Genomic DNA, 21,438 nt, shown 5'->3' with positions numbered 1-21,438 from the left:
TCCTTCAATTTAAAGTGGTCCATAGAGTTCACTTGTCTAAAGATAAATTATCCCGTTTTTATTCTGATATATCTCCTTACTGTGACAAATGCAATAACGGAATGGCTTCATTAATTCACATGTTTTGGATGTGTCAGAGTCTTAAAAAATATTGGACAGAGGTCTTTCATACTTTTTCTATACTTTTCAAAATAAATTTTAAACTTAATCCTTTGACTGTACTATTTGGGATTGTTGGAGAAAAAGATATAACTTTGAAGGCTTCTGATTTACATATTCTGGCTTTTATTTCTCTTATAGCCAGGAGAGCCGTGTTGCTTAAATGGAAGGAAGTTACTCCACCTACTCATGCTCAATGGTTACTGGATGTTATGTCATACTTGAAACTAGAGAAGATTCGCTGTTCAGTTTTTGAACCTAACCTAGACTTTCAAACCCTGTGGGGACCTTTTTTGAATTATTTTCAAAATCTCTGATTTGGGGACTAAAATGCAGATATTGGCTGACACAGTTACGTTTTTAAAAGTTTTTCCTTGTTGTTTTTTGCACCTAACAGCTTCGGGTTTTGGTAGTGGGAGTAGATTTTTTTATAATAAAATATTTCAATTTTTTTCTTCCTTTATTAACTAACTACTATATGTGATTATTAATTTAGAGTATTGTAATCTAAGTACGATTTAATACAACGTATTCAGTAGTATTTTATTCTCTTTCTTGATGCATGTGCTCTGTATTTTTTTTCATGGATTCAATAAAATATTGTAAAGAGAAATGTGTTTACTTTAATGTGAGAAGTATTAAGAATAAGGGTGATGAATTTAGAGCATGGATCAGTACATTGATGTTGTGGCCATTACAGAGACTTGGCTATCTCAAGGGAAGAATTGGCTGCTTGATGTTCTGGGTTTAGATTTAGATGATGTTTCAAAAGGGATAGGGAGGGAGGTAAAAGTTGGGGGGGGGAGGTGGGAGGGGGTAGTGGCATTGCTAATCAGGGATAGTATCACAGCTGCAGAAAGGGAGGATGTTGTGGAGGAATCATCTACTGAGCCAGTGTGGGTGGAAGTCAGAAACAGGAAGGGAGCAATCACTCTATTGGGAGTATTCTACAGACCCCCCCCCCCCCCATTAGTCACCGGGGCAGAGAGGAGCAGATAAGTAGGCAGATTTTGAAAAGGTGCAAAAATAACAGGGTTGTTGTTATGGGAGACTTCAACTTCCGTAATATTGATTGGCATCTCCTTAGTGCAAAAGGTTTAGATAGGGCAGGATTTGTTAGGTGTGTCCAGGAAGAATTCCTGACACAGTATGTGGACAGGCTGACTAGAGGAGAGGTCATACTGGATCTAGTACTAGGCAATGAACCTGGTCAGGTGACAGACCACTCAGTGGGTGAGCATTTTGGAGATAGTGACCACATAGCCATGGACATGGATAGGAGCAGATGATATGGGAAAGTATTTAATTGGAGGAGGGCTAATTACGATGATATTAGGCAGGAACTTGGGAGCACTGCTGAAATGTGGAAGTTGTTTAGGGACCACTTGCATGGGGTTCTGGATATGTATATCCCACTGAGACATGGAAAGGATGGTAGGGTGAAGGTAGGGTTGACAAGAGAGATGGAACATTTAGTCAAGATGAAGAAGGAAGCATACTTAAGGTTTAGGAACCAGGCAGGGCTCTTGAGAATTACAAGGTAGCCAGGAAGAAGCTTAAGAAGAGACTTAGGAGAGCCAGAACGGGACATGAGAAGGCCTTGGCAAGTAGGATTAAGGAAAACTCCAAGGTGTTCTACACGTATGTGAAGAACAGGAGGATGACTAGAGTGAGGGTAGGACTGCTCAGGGATAAAGGGGGAACATGTGCCTGGAGGTGGAGGAGGTAGGGGAGGTCCTTGATGAATACTTTTCTTCAGTGTTCACCAGGGAGGGGGACATTGATGAGCGTGAGGTCAGCATAGAACAGGCTAATGTGCTGGAGCATGTTGAGGTTAAGGAAGAGGTGGTGTTGGAGGTTCTGAAAAGATTTATCAGATAGGTCCCTGGGGCTGGATGGGATATATCCCAAGTTACTACGGGAAGCAAGGGAAGAAATTGCTGGGGCGTTGATGATGATCTTTGCATCATCCCTGGCCACAGTACTCCCTGGTACCAGAGGACTGGAGGATGGCAAGTGATCTGTTGTTCAAGAAAGATAATACCGATAATCCTGGGAATTGTGGACCAGTGAACTTTACATCAGTGGTGGGAAAACTATTGGAGGGGATTCTTAGGGACAAGATTTACAGGTATTTGGAGAAGTACAGTCTTAATAGACATAGTCAGCATGGCTTTGTGAGTAGCAGGTTGTGCCTCATGAGCCTAATTGAGCTTTTTTGAGGAGGTGACAAAACAAATTGATGGAAGTTAGAGGGTTGGATGTGATGTATATGGATTTTAGTAAGGCATTTGACAAGGTTCCACATGGTACGCTCATCCAGAAAATCATGAGGCATGGGATCCATAGAAACTTATCTGCGTGGATTTGGAATTGGCTTGTCTACAGAAGGTAGAAGGTGGTAGTAAATGAAGTGTATTCTGCCTGGAGGTTGGTGACTGGTGGTGTTCTGCAGGGATCTGTTCTGGGACCCCCACTCTTTGTGACTTTTATAAATGACTTGGATGAGGAAGTAGAAGGGTGGGTTAGTAAGTCTGCAGATGACATGAAGGTTGGAGGTGTAGTAGATAGTGAAGAAGGTTGCTGTAGGTTGCAGTGGAATTTAGACAGGATGGGTGGAGAAGTGGCAGATGGAGTTCAACCCAGAAAAAGGTGAATTTATACAATTTGGAAGATTGAACTTGAAGGCGGAGTACAAGGTTAATTGCAGGATTCTTAACAGTGTGGAGGAACAAAGTGATCTTGGGGTCCAAGTCCATAGATCTCGCGGGTGGTTAAGAAGCATATGGTGTGCTTCATTAGTCAGGCCTTCATTAGTCGGGGGATTGAGTTCAAGAGCCATGAGGTAATGTTCCAACTCTATAAAACTCTGGTTAGACCACACTTAGAGTATTGTGTTCAGTTCTGGTCACCTCATTATAGGAAGGATGTGGAAGCTTTAGAAAGGGTGCAGAGATTTATCAGGATATTGCCTGGATTAGAGAATATGTCTTATGAGGAAAGGTTGAGTGAGCTAGGGCTTTTCTCCTTGGAGCGACGGAGGATGAGAGGCGACTTGATAGAGGTGTATAAGATTATGAGAGGCATAAACAGAGTGGACCGCCAGCACCTTTTCCCCAATGCGGCAGTAGCCAATACCAGAGAACATCCAGTTAAGCTGAGTGAAGGGAAGTTTAGGGGAGATGTCAGAGGTAGGTTATTTTACACAGTGAGTGGTGGGTTCCTGCCGGGGATGGCGGTGGAGGCTGATACAACAGGGACATTTAAAAGGCTCTTAGATAGGCACATGGATGTAAGAAAAAATGGAGGGTTATGGGCTGTGTAGGAGGGAAGGGCTAAATTGATCGTGGAGTAGGTTTACATTGGTCAGCACAACATTGTGGGCCGAAGGGCCTGTACTGCGCTGCACTGTTCTATGTTCTATGTACTTCCCATTCATACACACAAGGAGTGAAAAGCCTTCTTCCTAGGCAGCCCCTAGGGATCGAGGATGACTTACTTCCAGTCTGGTTTTGTGGGTTCTGAGGTGGCTAATGTAGACAGTATGGGAATTGTAGTCTCTTCCACAGATTGAGCAGGTGGGTGTGCAGTTTGTGAGGTTGTCCACTCTGTTCCACTTCTTAATGTGGATCCTCTGTGTGCTCCTGATGCATGGCAGTGAGGTTCTTAATGCCATCCCAAATACTCCTTGATCACTTGGAGCAGACTTGGGGCAGGGATTTCTAGGAATTTTCCTCAATCAAAGGCTGTGCTGTCACTTGAAAGCAGTGGTCTACCTTTGCCAAGATCTGGCCCCCATGATATGGGAATTGGTTCATGTTTTCCAGGCTGTCACCATGAATCTTTATTGTCGGAAGACCACAAAGTACAGCAGGGCAAGACAGTAAAAGATCTTGTGGATACTATCTGATATGCCTATATTCTCACAACCTTCAGTGAAAGCATTGGTGATGACTTGGATTTCAGTCTCATCAAGCATCATCTGCATGCTGCAGCTTTGTCACTAACATTTGGGTGACCTTGGTTCTGGAGCATAATCACTAAAAGATCTAATTGCTTCCCTTTATCTTCATTCCCTTGAAAAGCTTGTTGGAGGTGAAGTACAGAATTGCAGCAAGATTGAGAAAAGTTTTGGGGTCGGGGCATTACGTTGCTTGATATCAGACTTCACTGAGAATAGTTCTGTTGTAGACTGATTATTTAATATCATGGTTTGGTGGACCAAATATAAAATAGAAATGTACTTTGGTGGGTAGCACAATTTGAGGAGGGCGTTCATTTGTCCCTCCTGATTGATAGAGTTGAAGTTTACGATGAGGTACAAGAAAGGTTGGTGAAAAGTTACAATCGACCTGGCACATTGTTATGAGGACATAATGGAAAGGTGAAAATTTAAGTCAGGACAAAATACTCAGAGACTCTAAGATGACTTTATGAGGGTGTAAACCTTCCTAGCTCCAAAAAGAACTGAAGTACACTTAGAAGCAAGGTGAGATATGGGATAATACAATATCAAGAGTTCCTGCAGCTCCAACTCTCAAAGGTACCCAGTGCAGAATTGATGGAAATGTGGGGGTCAGGAGGGTTGGTGAAACAAGTGATAAATGAAACATTGAAGAGAAGTGATACATTTTGTCAGAAAGAAGGTAGGGAGATAGTGTAGACTATATGGCAGAGTTTGAAAAGGTATGTAGGAACAGAGAGATCTAAATAAAAAGGTTCAAAATCTGTGAATGTGGCAGGATTCTTTTCTATACTGGTTAATGAAGCATATTGAATCCTTGGCTTCATAAATAGAAGCATCAAGTACAAACACAAGTAATCACAAAGAAGACATGTCAGCTGCTCTACTTCATTAGGAGTTTGAGGAGATTTGGTATGTCACCAAAGACTCTTGCAAATTTCTACAGATGTACAGTGGAGAGCATTCTGACTGGTTGCATCGCCACCTGGAATGGAGGTTCCAACGTGCAGGATCACAAGAGGCTGCAGTGGGTTGTAGATTCAGCCAGCTTCATCACGGGAGCCACTCTCCCCATCATTGAGGACATCCTCAAAAAAGCGGCATCCATCATTAAGGGCCCTCACTACCCAGGATATGCCCTCTTCATGTTACTACCATTGGGGAGGGTACAGGAGACTGAAGACCCACACTCAACATTTCAGGAACTGCTTCTTCCCCTCCACCATCAGATTTCTGAACGGTCCATGAACTGATGAACACTACCTTGTTATTCCTCTTTTGCACTACTTATTTTAGTAATTTATAGTAATTTTTATGTCTTTATGTCTTATACTCTACTGCTGCCACAAAACAACAAATTTCATGACATATGTCATAATAAACCTGATTCTGATTCGAACATTTAAAATACACTGTTTAGCCACAGCTGGAATATTGAATTTGATTCTGGTCACCACAAAATTGGGAAAGCATGAAGGTATAAAGAGTCTTGAACTGTGGACGCCCCAGGATTGGGACCATATTTTAAATTAAAGAAAATAAATGATTCATTTTGGGAGAAACAGAGAGAGGCATTGTATTCAAATTTGTTGGGTGGGATAGTGGAGGTTGCAACACACAGGGACTGAGGATGTATTCTTGAAAGTGGCAGGGCAAAATGAAAAGGTGGTTAAGAGAGCATGAGGATGACTTGATTTGGAAAGGGGGTAATTAAATACAAAAGCAAGAAACTCATGCTAAGTTTATACCAATTGTTAGTTACACCTCAGCTACAGAATTCTGCTCAATCCTGAGCAGCATGGTTTAGAAAGAATGTCAAGGCCCCAGAATGGTACAAAGGAGCTTTGTAAGGATAATACTAAGCATAATGCATTTCACTTCTGTGAAGATTTAAGACTGATCTCCCTGTAATTGTTCAGTGAAGGTTAAGAGGAGATTTATTGGGGGCATTCAAAGTTATGAAAGGATTTGATAGAACAAAACTATATAGTCATAGACCATAGAAATTTTCAAAAGGCAAATGGGTATGTGCCTGAAGATAAATACTTTGCAATTATGGGGAAATGCTGGAGAGTAGCGGATTTCTGAAAGATTTGATCCTTCTAAAAAAAAGGACAATTCTTACTTGATCAGTTATTGACTGGTTTGTCACATAGTAAGAAGTTAAAATTACCCTGCAGTTACCTGAACATGAGCAAATATGTTCATGCTCAACAAAGATTTATATATTCCCTCATCTACTCAGTTTCACAAAAACATATAGGTTTGTACAACACACTAAATTCCATAGACCACAACTCAGGTTGATGTAAGCAGTCTTAAGATTCAATTTTTAGAGTCCAGGAATAGTTCAGTTGATTACTCAAACTTCTCCAGTTATGGTCTAAATGAGGCTATGCAACATTTCTATCCACTTGTGCTGTAGCCCATAGCCAGATAGGCTGAATATTAAAGATATTCAAATAAAATTATTTTCACCTTGCTCTTATTCTTGGAATGTGATAAAGGGATTGAAAAGAACAATTATTAAAAAGGTGAAACCTAACTTTGTGCTGGTAACATATAACATGATAACTCATTAATTTATGGGTTAATACAGGAGAACAACTTCATACAACGAAATTTCCAGAATAGAAATTATTTGATGGTCATCTTCATTACTAATATAGCTATTTGATTAAATCACCTAGTCGGCCATAATCTTGTATCTTGCCTTTGGGTGTAAAAGTAATAGAGAAGAGTTAACTGTATATATGATGAATAGTCTCTGAGATAAATAAAGGAAACAGCTTACCTGTCTGATAATATTCCAGAACTAAAGGAACCTACCAATACTCCCATGAAGTACATTGATACAGTGAAAGGCTCTTTCCAGTTATCGTTACACACTAAGTCCCACTGAAATACAAAAAGACATTTAAAAGTCCAAATATATGGCCTTAGGCAAAGTTGCGGGCAGAATTCGATCCAGCCCACCAAACCAGCTATGATGTCAGCCTAATTGCCACTGAGATTAGGCTGACATTATTGCCAAATTATTCAGTGGCAATAATATGAATATGAATATGGATATATGAAGAATTGAGGATGATGTAACTAATGAAGGTGTAAGATTTGTTTTCTAGAAGGTTAATGTTTTAACCCAGCTTTTTGCTTGGGAAAGACCATAAGATTTTTCAATGGTGGTCTTGAGTTCCTGCCCTCCAAAAGTACAACATGCATATTTTAAAAACTAAATTAAAAATACTATAAAAAGTATCCTATTTAAATTATATTATTAAAAACAACTCTTCTTACATAACAAAACATTGTTCAATATTACATTTATTCAATTCATTAGAATAAGACTATTTACATAGAATTGAAACATAGAAACAGGCCTGTAGAATTGGTCTATACTGCACATGAGCTTCTTTCCATTCTACTTTCATCCAACACCAAGTGCATATCCTTCCATTTCTTTCTCCTTCATCGACTTACCTTGCTTTTAGATTTATGCTGATTGCTTTGATTAACAGGAGTGCCCAAACCGTTGGTCTTGTAGGGTTACTTTCAGGTGGACCAGAAGATTGTGAGCTGAAATTGTTGCTGATACTTTCATTTACTGAATGCAGTGATGCACATTGGCCCCAAAGCATGTGCAGTGTCATCACACAGCTTAAAGTGCCCACTTCGTACCACTTGTGAAAATGTCTGTCTGCTGCTGGAAGATCAGTGGCATCTGCCTACCTCAATTTAGATGTCCCCTTTAATTTTTCATTGTTACATAAGTCTTGTTATAACAGACAATACAACAATGACATGAAACACCTTATCTCCATATGGTTATCTTATGTTTATATGGTAGCAGCATTAAACTCATTAATATCTGTTTCTAACCTTGCTAAACTTGCTGTGGAATTCATAGAGAACATCAGATGAGTCATAGTCATAGAGCACTACAGCACAGAAACAGGCCCTTCGACCCATCTAGTCCATGCCGTCTGATCTTCTGCCTAGTCCCATCTACCTGCACCCAGACTATATCCCTCCAAGCTCCTCTCATCCATGTACCTATCCAAACTTCTCTTAAATGTTACAATTGAACCCGCATCCACCATTTCTGCTGGCAGTTTGTTCCACACTCGCACCACCCTCTGAGTGAAGAAGTTTCCCCTCAGATTCCCCTTAAATATTTCACCTTTCACTCTAAACCTATGTCCTCTAGTTCTAGTCTCATCTAACCTTAGGGAAAAAAGCCTGCATGCAATCACCCTATCTATACCTCTCATAATTTTGCATACCTCTAAAAGATCTCCCTTCATTCTCCTGCGCTCCAGGGAATAAAGTCCTAACCTATTCAACCTTTCCCTATAACTCAGGTCCTCAAGTCCTGGCAACATCCTTGTAAATTGTCTTGGCACTCTTTCAAGCTTATTGATATCTTTCCTGTAGGTAGGTGACCAGAACTGCATACAATACTCTAAGTTTGGCCCCACCAATGTCTTGTACAACTTCAACATAACATCCCAACTCCTGTACTCAATGCCCTGATTTATGAAGGCCAAAGTGCCAAAAGCTCTCTTTACAACCCTATCTACCTGTGATGCTAATTTCAAGGACTGATGGATCTGTATTCCCAGGTCCCTTTGTTCTACCTCGTACCTCAGTGCCATGCTATTTACTGTGTAAGTCTTACCCCAGTTTGTCCTCCCAAAGTGCAACACCTCACACTTATCTGCATTAAGTTCCATGAGCCATTTTTCAACCCATTTACCTAGCTGGTCAAGACCATGCTGCAAGCTTTGATAGCCTTCTTCGCTGTCCACTATGCCCCAGTCTTGGTGTCATCTGCAAATTTACTGATCCAGTTTACCACATTATCATCTAAATCATTAACATAGATTATAAACAACAATGGACTCAGCACCGATCCCTGTGGCACACCATTAGACACAAGCCTCCAGTCAGACAGACAACCATCTACTACCACTCTCTGGCTTCTCCCGCTGAGCCAATGCTGAATCCAATTGACTACTTCATCCTGATTGCCAAGCGACTTAACCTTCTGGACCAGCCTCACATGTGGTACTTTGTCAAAGGCCTTGCTAAGGTCCATATAGACAATGTCCACTGCCTTTTTCCTCATCGATCTTCTTGGTAACCCCCTCGAAAATCTTATAAGATTGGTTAGACATAACCTGCCATGCAGAAAGCCATGTTGACTATCCCTAATCAGAACCTGTCCATCCAAATACTTATATATCCTGTCCTTTAGAATACTTTCCAATGATTTACCCATGACTAATGACAGGCTTACGGGCCTATAATTTCCCTGCTTATTCTTCGAGCCTTTCTTGAACAATGGAACAACATTAGCTGTGCTCCAGACCTCCGCCACCTCACCCATGGCTAAGGACATTTTAAATATCTCTGCCAGGGCCCCTGCAATTTCTGCACTAGCCTCCCACAAAAACCAAGAGGACACCTTGTCAGGTCCTGGAGATTTATTCACCTTAATTTGCCTCAAGACAGCCAACATCTCCTCTTCCGTAATCCGGATACGGTCCATGACCTCACTACTTTTTTGCCTCAGTTCTATTGTCTCTGTGTCTGTCTCCAGAGTAAATACTGATCCAAAAAATTCATTTAACATCTCCCCATCTCTTTCGGCTCCATGCATAGATGTCCATGCTGATCTTCAAGAGGACCAATTTTGTCCCTTGCTACCCTTTTGCTCTTAATATAGCTATATAAACTCTTGGGATTCTCTTTCACTCTGTCTGCCAGAGCAACCTCATGTCCTCTTTTTGCCCTCCTGATTTCTCTTTGATTTGTGACAACAAAATTCCTGATAAATGTAACTAAAGAAACCACAAAGTCCCATAAGAACGAAATGGCAAAATGGCTAAGTTACTGAATTGGTAATTCAGAAAGCTGGACTAACAATCCTGAAACATGAGTTCAAATATCTCCAGGGGAGCTATGGAAGTTAAATCCAATTAATTCAATATTCTAGATTTTTTTTCAACAGCTTGGCTCAGTGATGATTACCATGGTTCTACAGGACTGGTATTAAAAATCCACCTAGGTCATCATTTTCTTTCACAGGATAAATTTTCTCCTTTTCCATTTTCTTCTATATGTGACTCCAGACACACTGTGTGCTTGACTGCCCTCTAAAATGGCCGAAGCAAGCTTTTAAATTGTATCAGAAACTGCTATTTTAAATATAAAAAGAATAACATCTCTGGATTACCTAGCAAATGCAACTTTGTGGAATCTTTTCGACAAACTGGGGACTGTGTTTGTCATTGGGAGATCTGTCACACAGAACAGTGAAACAAATCCTGACATAGCTATATTCATAATATTCACACTTTATGGACAGACTATCAGATTCCACTAAAATAATCCATTAATACATCCTGTGGTGTATGGTCAAGAGGGAGTTTCCCTGGAAGACCTCAGTGTGACTCAGACCCGCATGACATCTCATGGCTTGGACAACATGGGCAAGAAAACCTCTTGATTACCATCTGCTCTCCTCCTTCATCTGATAAATCTGTGCACTTCCATGTTGAACAACATTTCAGAGAAATACTGAGTAAAACAAGGTACAGAATATACTCTGAGCAGGCTTCTGTTTTTATCATCAAGTAATTATGTAGCAACATGATTGATTGAGTTAGCTAAATCCTGAAGAATATAGCTGTCAGACTGGGTCTATGAAAGGTGTTTAGTGAACCAATAACAGGGTTAAACCTACTTATCCTCATCCTTTATGGTCTACCTGTTGCAGAATGGTTGGATCAAGACTGCACCTGCATTAATAGGAGTGACCACCAAAGAGTTGTTGAGAAGACCCACACTGAGGGCATACTCGATCATAGTGTGTGGCACTACAATGGTAAAAAGTGAGTTAGGCTCATAACAGATATGGCAGCTCAATACTAGGCATCCATGAATCACTGTCAACCACCATCAGTGGCAGAATTCCATGCTACTACAATGTGTAAGCTCATAGCTTAGTATGTTCTCTATTACACCATTTTAGTTAAACCAGGGAATCAACCCCGGTTCTTTAATTGCAATTTTTCTGCAGCTTTGGATCATCCCAATCACACTCACCTGAATACTTTTGATGCTTTTGCCCCCAATATCTTCTCTACTAGTCAGCTCTCAAATTAGAAACATTAAGGCCAGAGGATGCAGGTTTGAAAGTATACAGCCTGCAACTAGTTTAGCCATTCATTCCCACATCTCACTATATCGTATTTAGCACTATCGGCCCCTCTCCCCTATACCATCCATCTCCACCTCCAACTAGTTGCACTAATTTTGTTGTCACTGAAACTAAGACCATACACTCAACTGCATCTTCTGAACTTGCACCCTTCTCTGGTTTCACAGCTTTCAGCCCTCCTGCTGTCTCTGAGCTTATCTAAGGAGGATCACAGCATTGATTAGGGAAGAGAAAAAAGAATAAGAGATCAGGCTAGAAAGAATCATAACACAGATTGTAAGCTTCATTAGATATGTAAAAAAGATTATCAAACCTTAATGTAAGTCATTGACAAATGGACACGGGAGAAATTAGTGTGGGGGAAAAGGACATGAAAATTAAACAATTTTTTGTTCTGTCTTCATGGAAATTGTGGAGCACTATCAAGCTAGAATAAACAAAGAGATCAAAGAAATTACATTAGTAAAAAACTAGTACTGGAGAAGGTAACGAGTCTGAAAAAAATCCCCATGACATGATGACTTGCATCCTAGGGTGTGGAAAGAGATGGCTATGGAAATTGTAAATGCACTGATTATCATCTTCTAATAGTTTATATATTCTAATATGATTGGAATATATGGAAAATAGCAAATATAACTCCACCTGTTAAGAAGGCAAGAGAGAGAGAAAACAGGGAACCACAGACCAGTTAACCCGATCAGTAGTAATGAAAATGCTGGAATCTATTAAGGATATAGTAACCGGACACTTGAAAAATAATTAAGGGATTGGCCAGATTCAACATGGATTTATGATAGAGAAGTCTTTTTTACAAATCTGTTAGCATTTTTGGAGGTTGAAAAGAAGAATAGATAAGAGGGAAGCAGCTAATATGATTAAGACAAACTATCAGAAGACATTTATTGTGTCTCACAAAAGATTACAGCACATGCTATCAGGGGTAAAGTTCTGGCATGGAATGAGGTGTGGTTTTAGGGGTGCATTTAGTAGAGCCATTGCCTCACAGTACCAGAGACGCAGGTTCAATCCTGACCTTGGGTAATGTCTGAAAGAGAAAAAACTGAGAGTGAGAATGATTGGGTCATTTTTGGCCTAGGAAGTTCTGAGTAGTGGAGAACTGCAGTTCAACTTCTCTTAAAGTTATTGTTGAAGTGCAGGTTAGTATTACAGGAACCTGTGGTCAATAAGTCATGAAGAAAAGTTAATTATCAGAAACCAGGCTATTTGCAATTTTATTTTCATAGTTCATCCTGAGATGAATTTCAAATGCATACCTATGTAATCATTAAGACCAGTGATTACTTCCTCCATTACACTGCCCAACTCTGTCACTGCCTCAGCTCAAATGGTCCATGAACCCATGAACACTACCTCATAATTCTTCTTTTGCACCATTTATTTATTTTTGTAACTTATAGTAATTTTTATGTCTTTATATCTTGCACTGTACTGCTGTTGCAAAACGACAATTTTCACAACAATTGTCAGTGATAATAAACCTGATTCTGAAACCTTCAGGAACTATTCCAAACGTCCTTGGCCTGTTTCCATTTCTTTGCCCTCCATATCCAAAGCTCTGCACCCTGTGTCCTTACTTATACTGTTTTCCCTTCACCCATCTCCCCTGTACTTATTGATCTGGGATACTGGTAAAGCATCACATCACGTTTGAAGTTCTCACCCTTTTCTTCAAATCCCCCATGGTCTCACTTGCCCTTACCTCTCCTGAAAGACCTCCAGGTCCTGAAAGATAATCTAGAAAATGGGGATTTAGAACCATATGGACTAAAATGTATGAAAAAAAAACAAATTCATATTAAACTACAGTTTCAAACATATAGTCACATGACATAGGAGGCCCATCAGCTTGGCTCTCAGAATAAAACCATCAACATCATCCCCCATTCCCTGTAACCTATAATCTCTTACGTGCACAACAACTTTACCTTCATTCTCTTGCCAGCCACCCACATTAAGGATAATTTACAGTAGCCAATAAACCTACCAGTTTATCATGAACTGGACATCTGGGTGAAACACAGGGAGAATATGCAAATTCCACACAGACCATATCAGAGGTCAGTGAAGCTGGGTCGCTGGAGCACGATAGACTAATCTGCAGAAGTTCTTTGAGGATGTGACTAGTAGAATAGCTAAAAGGGAGCCAATGGATATGGAGTGTCTAGAGTTTTGGAAGGCATTCAATAAGTTTTCACACAGAAGGATGGTCAGCAAAGTTACAACACATGGATTTGGGAATAATTCTGATATGAATTGAGAATTGGACATCAGGGAAAAAAAAGCAAAGAATGGGAATAAGCAATTTGTTCTGTTTTACAAGCTATGGAGTACTAAAGGACTTGGGCTCCTGATTTTCATAATCTATATCAATGACTGGAAGGCTAAAAGTCATACATATTCAAGTTTGCTGATGATACTAAACAAGGTAGGATTATGAGCACAGAGGAGAGTGCAGAAAGGTTTCGAGGGGGTATCGACAGAGCTGAATGATTAGGAATGAATATGGCTGAAGGAAATTGGATAGATCTGAGGTCATGCACTTTGATGCACATAATTGAAAGTGGAGTACTTGATAAATGGTGAAAGATTGTGCCACACTGATGTTCAATGGGACCTAGGTGTGTATGTACATAAGGCACCAAAAGCCAACATGCAAATGCAACGAGTGCTTAAAGAGACAAACATTGTGTTACTTTTTATAGTAAATAGATATATTTTGTAATTGTGTAGGGCCGTGGTGATAACAAAATCTGGAGAATCATGTGAAATCCTGTTCACTTTGCCTAAGAAAGTATGTATTTGCTGTGGAAGGACTACAGCTAAGATTCATTGGGCTAGTTCCAGGGATTGGCTGTATGAGACACTGAGCAAATAGGAAATGTATTCCTAGGGTTTAGAAGAATGAGGGGCAATTTCATTGAAATATAAAAAAAAAATTCTGAAAGAGCTTGACAAGCAAGATGCAAAGAGGATGTTTGAGGACCAGAGTACAGTTTCAGAAAAAGGACTTCGGACTAAGATGGGGAGAAATTTCTTCCCTCAAAGGGTGGTGAACCTATGGAATTCTCTACCCCGGAGGACTGTGTGGACTCAGTCACCATGTTCATTGGAAACAGAGACTGGGAATCAAGTGATACAAGGGTTAGTTCAGGAAAAGAGCATTGAGGTAGATCATCCATGACCTTAATGAAGTTTGGCGCAGCTCGAAGGACCTGCCCTTCTCCTATTTCTTATGTGTATGTGTCATAAAAGTTATTGCAGCCCCACCTGCGTGTGGAAGTAGCTGGCAAAGATCATAGCATTCTCCTTGCTTTGTTGTCACCAGCTGGCTACTCTCCAACCTCCATTAAGTCTGTTGATAAAATCATCCCAGTTTTACTTTTGCAGCAAACACACAAACACTACCTTTGCATATAGAATACCCCACAATTTTAGACCAATTAAGTTCAAAGCCAGAAAATTAAATAAACTTGCTCAAATCTTGCAGGACTAGAATGCAGAGATTAACAAAGTAAGAGCCTGGCGTTAAATTCGGATTTCTAATGTTTCTAGAAACAAAGCAAATATAGATCATACCTAGCCCAAAGTTAGTTAAGAGAAAGAATTACAGATATTTCATGATAATTAAAAGCAAAACGACAGATGCTAGAAATTTAAACCAAAAACAGAAAATGCTGGAAAGACTCAGCAGATCGGGCCCATCTGTGGAGAGACAAACAGAGTCAACGTTTCAGGTCAAGGACTCCTGGTTAGAAAAACTTGATTCGTTATGAGTGGGTTTAAATACGTCTGCCTCTTGTGTACACTGAGACATCTGAATTTATTCATAACTGTCTGCATGAACTATTCTTGGGCTAACTGCTGCCGGTATCAACACGGGATGGTTCCACGCACAAACCTCGGAGACGATGGTGGAGATATACTGCTCCTTGCTGTACTCCCATCCATCCAGACACAGTTCCTGTTCGATCTGAGACATGTTGAAGAAATCTGGGTCGGGGAATGTCTCCGAAAGGTTCATTATCACGTCCAGCCGGTACCGACTGCATTTGCTGTGCTGGAGTTCGGCTCCTTGTACCAGAGGGATCGTCCTGTTCATCCACGCTTCGCTGAGGTTGAGGTTCCCGGGAATTGAGCAGTGATGCTCTGGAATATCTCCGACGAAAATTATGCTTAATCCGGAGAAACCGTTGGGAATGACGCTGGCACTCAAAAGTACGAAGATAAACTTCTGGTAGGGTCCCCATCCTCCCAGGAAAGCGGTAACTTCATCGTAATCCCGCATGTTAGTGGCAGCGCTCACGGCGACTTTCTTCCGGAAATTTGGAGCATTGACCGATGGTGGGCGGATCAGAAGTGACAGAACAGAATTTTTACGGAAAACAGATAATAAGGTACCTCTGCTTTAGTAATCCATCCGTCATTCAGCCCAACATCTGGAAACAGTTGTTTTTAGTAAGCAATAAAACTTTAAACACAAGTTTTTCCCCCAAGGTCAAATCTTTTTTAAATCTTATTGACAAGAATCCATTTGATTGAATGCCATCACTATGCGCAGCTTGCACTACAGTGCAAACTCGATACAACGCACGACTTTACGTCGCGTTTTCGGATACGAGCACTGCTGTGGCAAAGGGATTCTAATATTTGGAATTGTGGAGTCGTGAGAATCGGCGTCTGTGGGGCCTGTATCCCAGAAAGTGAAAATCTGTGGACCTGTAACCCATTGAGAGTCAGTGTGCGGAACTGTCTCCAGTGAGAGTCAGTGTCTGTGAATCCTCTCCCCCAGTGAACGCCAGTGTGTGGAACTGTACCCCAGAGAGAATTACTCTCTGTGAATCCTCTCCTCCAGTGAGAGTCAGTGTCTGTGAATCCTCTCCCCCAGTGAGAGCCAATGTCTGTGAACCCTATTCCCCAGTGAGGGTCAGTGTGTGGAACTGTACCCTGGAGAGAGTCAGTGTTTGTGAGACCAATATCCCAATGAACATCACCAAGAATGAATATGGCAGTACTGATGGTCTGAAATGCATTTATTTTGATACAAGGAGTATAATGGATGATTGAAGTGGGTGATTTTAATAGATTCCCAATATTGACTGGGACCCCCTTAGTGCCAGAGGCTCAGATGGGGCAGGATTTGCTCGATGCATTCAGGAAGGTTTTTTGAAACAATATGTCAGTAGTCCTACTCGGGAAGGGGTAGGACTGGACCATGTACTGGGAAGTGAGCCTGGCCAGGTGATCAAAGTTTCAGTGGGGGAACAGTGATCATAAGTCTGTCAGTTTTATGATAGTTATGGATAATAATAAGTGCTCCTCGGGTGAAAGTGCCAAATTGGGAAAAGGCTAATTACAAAAGAATTAGGCAGGAATTGGGGAAAGTTGATCATGAGTGACTGTTTTGGGCATATGGGAGCCTTTAAAGGTCTGTTGGTTAGAGTTCAGGACCAGCATGTTCCTGCAAGGATGAAAGATAAGAATGACAAGATTCAGGAACTATGGGTGACAAGAGATGTTGTAAGTTTAGTCAATAGGAAAAGGTAGCATATGTAAGGTTCAGGAGGCCCTTGAGCAATATAAAAAAAGCAGGAAAGGAATTAAACAAGCAAATAGGATGGCTAAAAGGGACCATGAAATGTCCTTGGCAAGTATGATTAATGAGAATCCCAAAGCACTTTATATGTTGTAGTATGAAAGGCCAGGGGTCAGATGACAGTGACAACACTACTGACCCCCATGTTCGGATGATAGCATTGCCTATCAGGTCGGAAGCTATACCACTGTCAATCAGGGGTCCGGCTCCGCCCCATTAGGTAAACACCTTTGTCTTGCTGGACAACTCGGATTGGCCTGTTTAAAACACCTTTGTCCTTGCTGGGCTACCCAGGCCCCCAGCAGCATAAAAGTGCTGCAGGTTTGGTTTTTCTTTCTCTTTTTCTGTGTCTGAGGATGTTGAGGTGAGCTGTGCACTACTTCAGGGCAGTTAGTTAAGGACTCCCGAGACCAAAGAGCCAATGGTTGTCCAGAATCAGGGTGTGTAAACATTGTATAGTTTATTCCTTGATCATTTGTACCCAGTTATTGTGTGTGTGTGTGTGTGTGTGTGTGTGTGTGTGTGTGTGTGTGTGTGTGTGTGTGTGTGTGTGTGTGTGTGTGTGTGTGTGTGTGTGTGATAACCTCACCCTCTGTCGCGATTTCCCTCCGCATTCATGATCTCATGTTTGAGAGTGCGTGAGTGTGCATCTGTTCCCATTCATTCTGTCCCGCGTTTGTCTTTGTTAATAAACCATTTTTAAATTACAAAGACTGTGTGTCCAGACCTTTATCTTTAAGATACCAAAAGAACCTTTCTCACAACATATGTATATTAGGAGCAAGAGGATCGCTAGGGAGAGGCTAGGTCCGCTCAAGGACAAATGAGGGAATTTATGCATGGAGCAAGAGGAAGTTGAGGAAGCCCTCAATGAGTGCTTCAGATTGGTTCTCACCAAGGAGAAGGACATGGATGATGGTTAGATCAGAGAGAGATATGTTGATATTCTAGGGCATGTTGTATTTAAGAAGGAGTAGGTGTTGTGTGTCTTGAAAAACATTGAGGTGGATAAGACCCCAGGGTCTCATGGAATCTATCCCAGAATACTGAAGGAGGCAAGGGAAGAGATTGCTGGGGCCTTGAGAGAGATCTTTGCATCCTCTTTAACCACAGGTTAGATCCCAGAAGACTGGAGAATAGTCAATGTTATTCCTTTGTTTAAGAAGGTCAACAGTGTGAAAGTCGACCCGCGCTGTAATAAAGTAGACAACAACAGAACCAAGGAGCATGCAATTAATGCTTTATTGTTTAATGCTAGGGGGAGTCGCTAGCAGGAGTGAGGGATACAGAGAAAGAGTAAACAGTGTAACCCAAGCTCTGTACTTATCCCCACTCAAAGATTTACATGTTTATGTCCCTCCTTTTATACTTAATCTAAAGATGCCTACATGCGAAGTTGCACATACTTGGGCAGTTGCTTACAGCAAACTTTTAGCAAAACAAGATAAGCCCTAAACACTTGCACATCTTGCAGACATAACTATAGTCACACCATGGTTGAAACAATAACAACCATACATTATTAACCCTTACATATCCAGTTACTTTTACAACAGGGATAATCCAGGAAATTATAGGCTAGTGAGCCTTTCATTAATGATAGGGATGAAGATGGATATAGATCTGTTGAAAATTTGGGTGGATAAGTGGCAGATAGGGTACTGATTTCCACATGTTGGGAAATCTACAGAAAGCATTCTTCTACCAAGTAGCATGAAGATTATGAAGGAAAGGGAAACAATGGGTCTGCCTGCACAGTGTTGCTTGTGGATCTTGGGCACACTTAGATAAAGGAACCAAGGTTGACATGAGAGATGACACATTTAGTCAAGAGGAAAAAGGAAGCTTATTTAAGGTTTAGGAAGCAAAAACCAGACAGGACTCTTGAGAATTATAAGGTAGCCAGGAAGGAGCTTAAGAAGGGACTTAGGAGAGCTAGAAGGGGACATGAGAAGGCCTTGTCAAGTAGAATTAAGGAAAACCACAAGGTATTCCACATGTACATGAAAAATAGGATGACTAGAGTGAGGGTAGGACCACCCAGGGATAAAGGGGGAATATGTGCCTGGAGGCAGAGGAGGTAGGGGAGGTCCTTAATGAATACTTTGCTTAAGTGTTCACTAGGGAGAGGGACTTTGACGAATGTGAGGTCAGCATAGAACAGGCTAATGTGCTGGAGCATGTTGAGATTAAGAAAGAGGTAGTGTTGGTGGTTGTGAAAAACATTACGATAGATAAGTCCCCGGGGCTGGACAGGATATACCCCAGGTTACCACAGGAAGTGAGGGCGGAGATTTCTGGGGTGTTGGTAATGATATTTTTGTCCTCCCTGGTCACGGGAGTGGTGCCAGGGGATTGGAGGATGGTAAATGTTGTTCACTTGTTCAAGAAAGGTAACAGGGATAATTCTGGGAATTATAGATCTGTGAGTCTTACATCAGTGGTGGGTAAGCTATTGAAGAGGATCCTTAGGGACAGGATTTATGAGCATTTGGAGAAGCATAATCTTATTAGGGATAGTTAACATGGCTTTGTGAGGGGCAAGTCATGCCTCATGAGCCTAATTGAGTTTTTAGAGGAGGTGACAAAACAAATTGATGAAGGTAGAGTGGTGGATGTGGTGCATATGGACTTTGACAAGGCGTTTGACAAGGTGTTTGACAAGGTTCCCCATGGTAGGCTCATCCAGAAAGTCATGAGGCATGGGATCCATGGAGACTTGGCTCTGTGGATTCGGAATTGGCTTGCCACAGAAGGCAGAGGATGGTAGTAGATGGAAAGTAGTCTGCCTGGATGTCAGTGACTAATGGTGTTCCATAGTGATCTGTTCTGGGACCCCTACTCTTTGTGATTTTTATAAGTGACTTGGATGAGGAAGTGGAGGGATGGGTTAGTAAGTTTGCAGATGGCACAAATGTTGGAGGGGTTGTGGATAGTGTAGAAGGTTGTCATTGGTTACAATGGCATATAGACAGGGTGCAGAATTGGGCAGAGAAGTGGTAGATGGAGTTCAATCCCGAAAAGTGTGAAGTGATACACTTTGGAAGAACTAACTTTAAGGTGGAATACAAGGTTAATGGCAGGATTCTTAGCAGTGTGGAGGAACAGAGGGATCTTGGGTTCCAAGTCCATAGATCCTTGAAAGTTGGTGCACATGTTGATAGGGTGGTTAAGAAGGTGTATGGTGTGCTGGCCTTCATTAGTCGGGGGATTGATTTCAAGAGCCACGAGGTAATGTTGCAGTTCTATAGAACTTTGGTTAGACCACACTTAGAGTACTGTGTTTAGTTCTGGTTGCCTCATTATAGGAAGGATGTGGACACTTTAGAGAGGGTGCAGATGAGATTTACCAGGATGCTGCCTGGATTAGAGAACATGTCTTATGAGAAATGGTTGAGTGGGCTAGGGCTTTTCTCTTTGGAGCGACACAGAATGAAAGGTGACTTGATAAAGGTGTATAAGATTATGAGCAGCATAGAGAGGACAGCCAGCACCTTTTCCCCAGGGCAGCAATAGCTAATACCAGAGGACATCGGTTTAAGGTCAGAGGAGGAAAGTTTAGGAGAGATGTCAGTGGTAGGTTTTTTACACAGAGAGTGGTCGGTGCCTGGAACGCACTGCTGGGTGTGGAGGTGGAGGCTGATAAAATAGGAAAATTTTTAAGTCTATCTAAGACTCCTTTAATAGATAGGCACATGGATGTAAGAAAAATGGAGGGTTCAACGGCTGTGCAGAAGGAAGGGTCAGATTGATCACGGAGTAGGTGTTTATATTAGGGTCCATATTGTGCTGTTCTATGTTCTACACCAGTAGTGTAGTGGTTAGCGTAATGCTATTACAGCACCAGCAACCCGGGTTCAATTCCTGCCACCGTCTGTAAGGAGTTTGTATGTTCTCCCCATGACTGTGCGGGTTTCCTCCGGGTGCTCCGGTTTCCTCCCACAGTCTAAAGACGTTCGGGTTAGGAAGTTGTGGGCATGCTATGTTGGCACTGGAAGCCAACATAGCATGCCCACATGCGACACTTGCCAGCTGCCCCCAGACACTCTATGCAAAAGATGCATTTCACTGTGTATTTCGATGTACATGTGATTAATAAAGATGTCTTATCTTATCTTATCTTATCTTATCTTATCTTATCTTATCTTATCTTATCTTAGAAGATAAAAACTGGTAGTGAAAGGCTGGGAGACTACAGCACAGGAGCGTATGGTGGTAAGATGAAAAAAATGGTTATGCCCAGACTGTCCCACTTGAAAGAATGAGCAGTCCAGCTTTGTTATAACACAAGGCTTCGTCCTCTGAAATTTACCTGTAATGGCTTATTGTGAACCGACTATCATCCTGAAATGTCAACCAAGTTAGAGGTTCTGCAACAGAAGAATGACAAACAGAACCACAAAGGCCATAATCTCTGAGTTACTACCTGATTCTGTGCAAGTTGGCACAGGATCAGATGTCCAGAGAGTCAGA

The 21,438-nt window shown here is 41.4% G+C and overlaps 1 protein-coding gene across 1 annotated transcript in view; it reads right to left on the bottom strand.

Moving 5' to 3' along the window:
* Positions 1-15,660, bottom strand: part of LOC127569175 (solute carrier family 22 member 5-like) — a 46,495-nt gene extending 30,835 nt beyond the window's left edge. Inside the window, exons 1-2 of the mRNA XM_052013565.1 lie at positions 15,271-15,660; positions 6,918-7,021 (exon numbers count right to left, since the gene is read on the bottom strand). Coding sequence (XP_051869525.1) covers positions 6,918-7,021; positions 15,271-15,657 — 491 coding nt within the window. The 5' untranslated portion in view covers positions 15,658-15,660. The remainder of the gene's footprint in view (positions 1-6,917; positions 7,022-15,270) is intronic.
* Positions 15,661-21,438: the final 5,778 nt, after the last annotated feature.

Source organism: Pristis pectinata, chromosome 4, assembly GCF_009764475.1.
Source record: "Pristis pectinata isolate sPriPec2 chromosome 4, sPriPec2.1.pri, whole genome shotgun sequence".
NCBI lineage: Eukaryota > Metazoa > Chordata > Chondrichthyes > Rhinopristiformes > Pristidae > Pristis > Pristis pectinata.
This window is presented reverse-complemented; position numbering and strand designations above follow the sequence as displayed.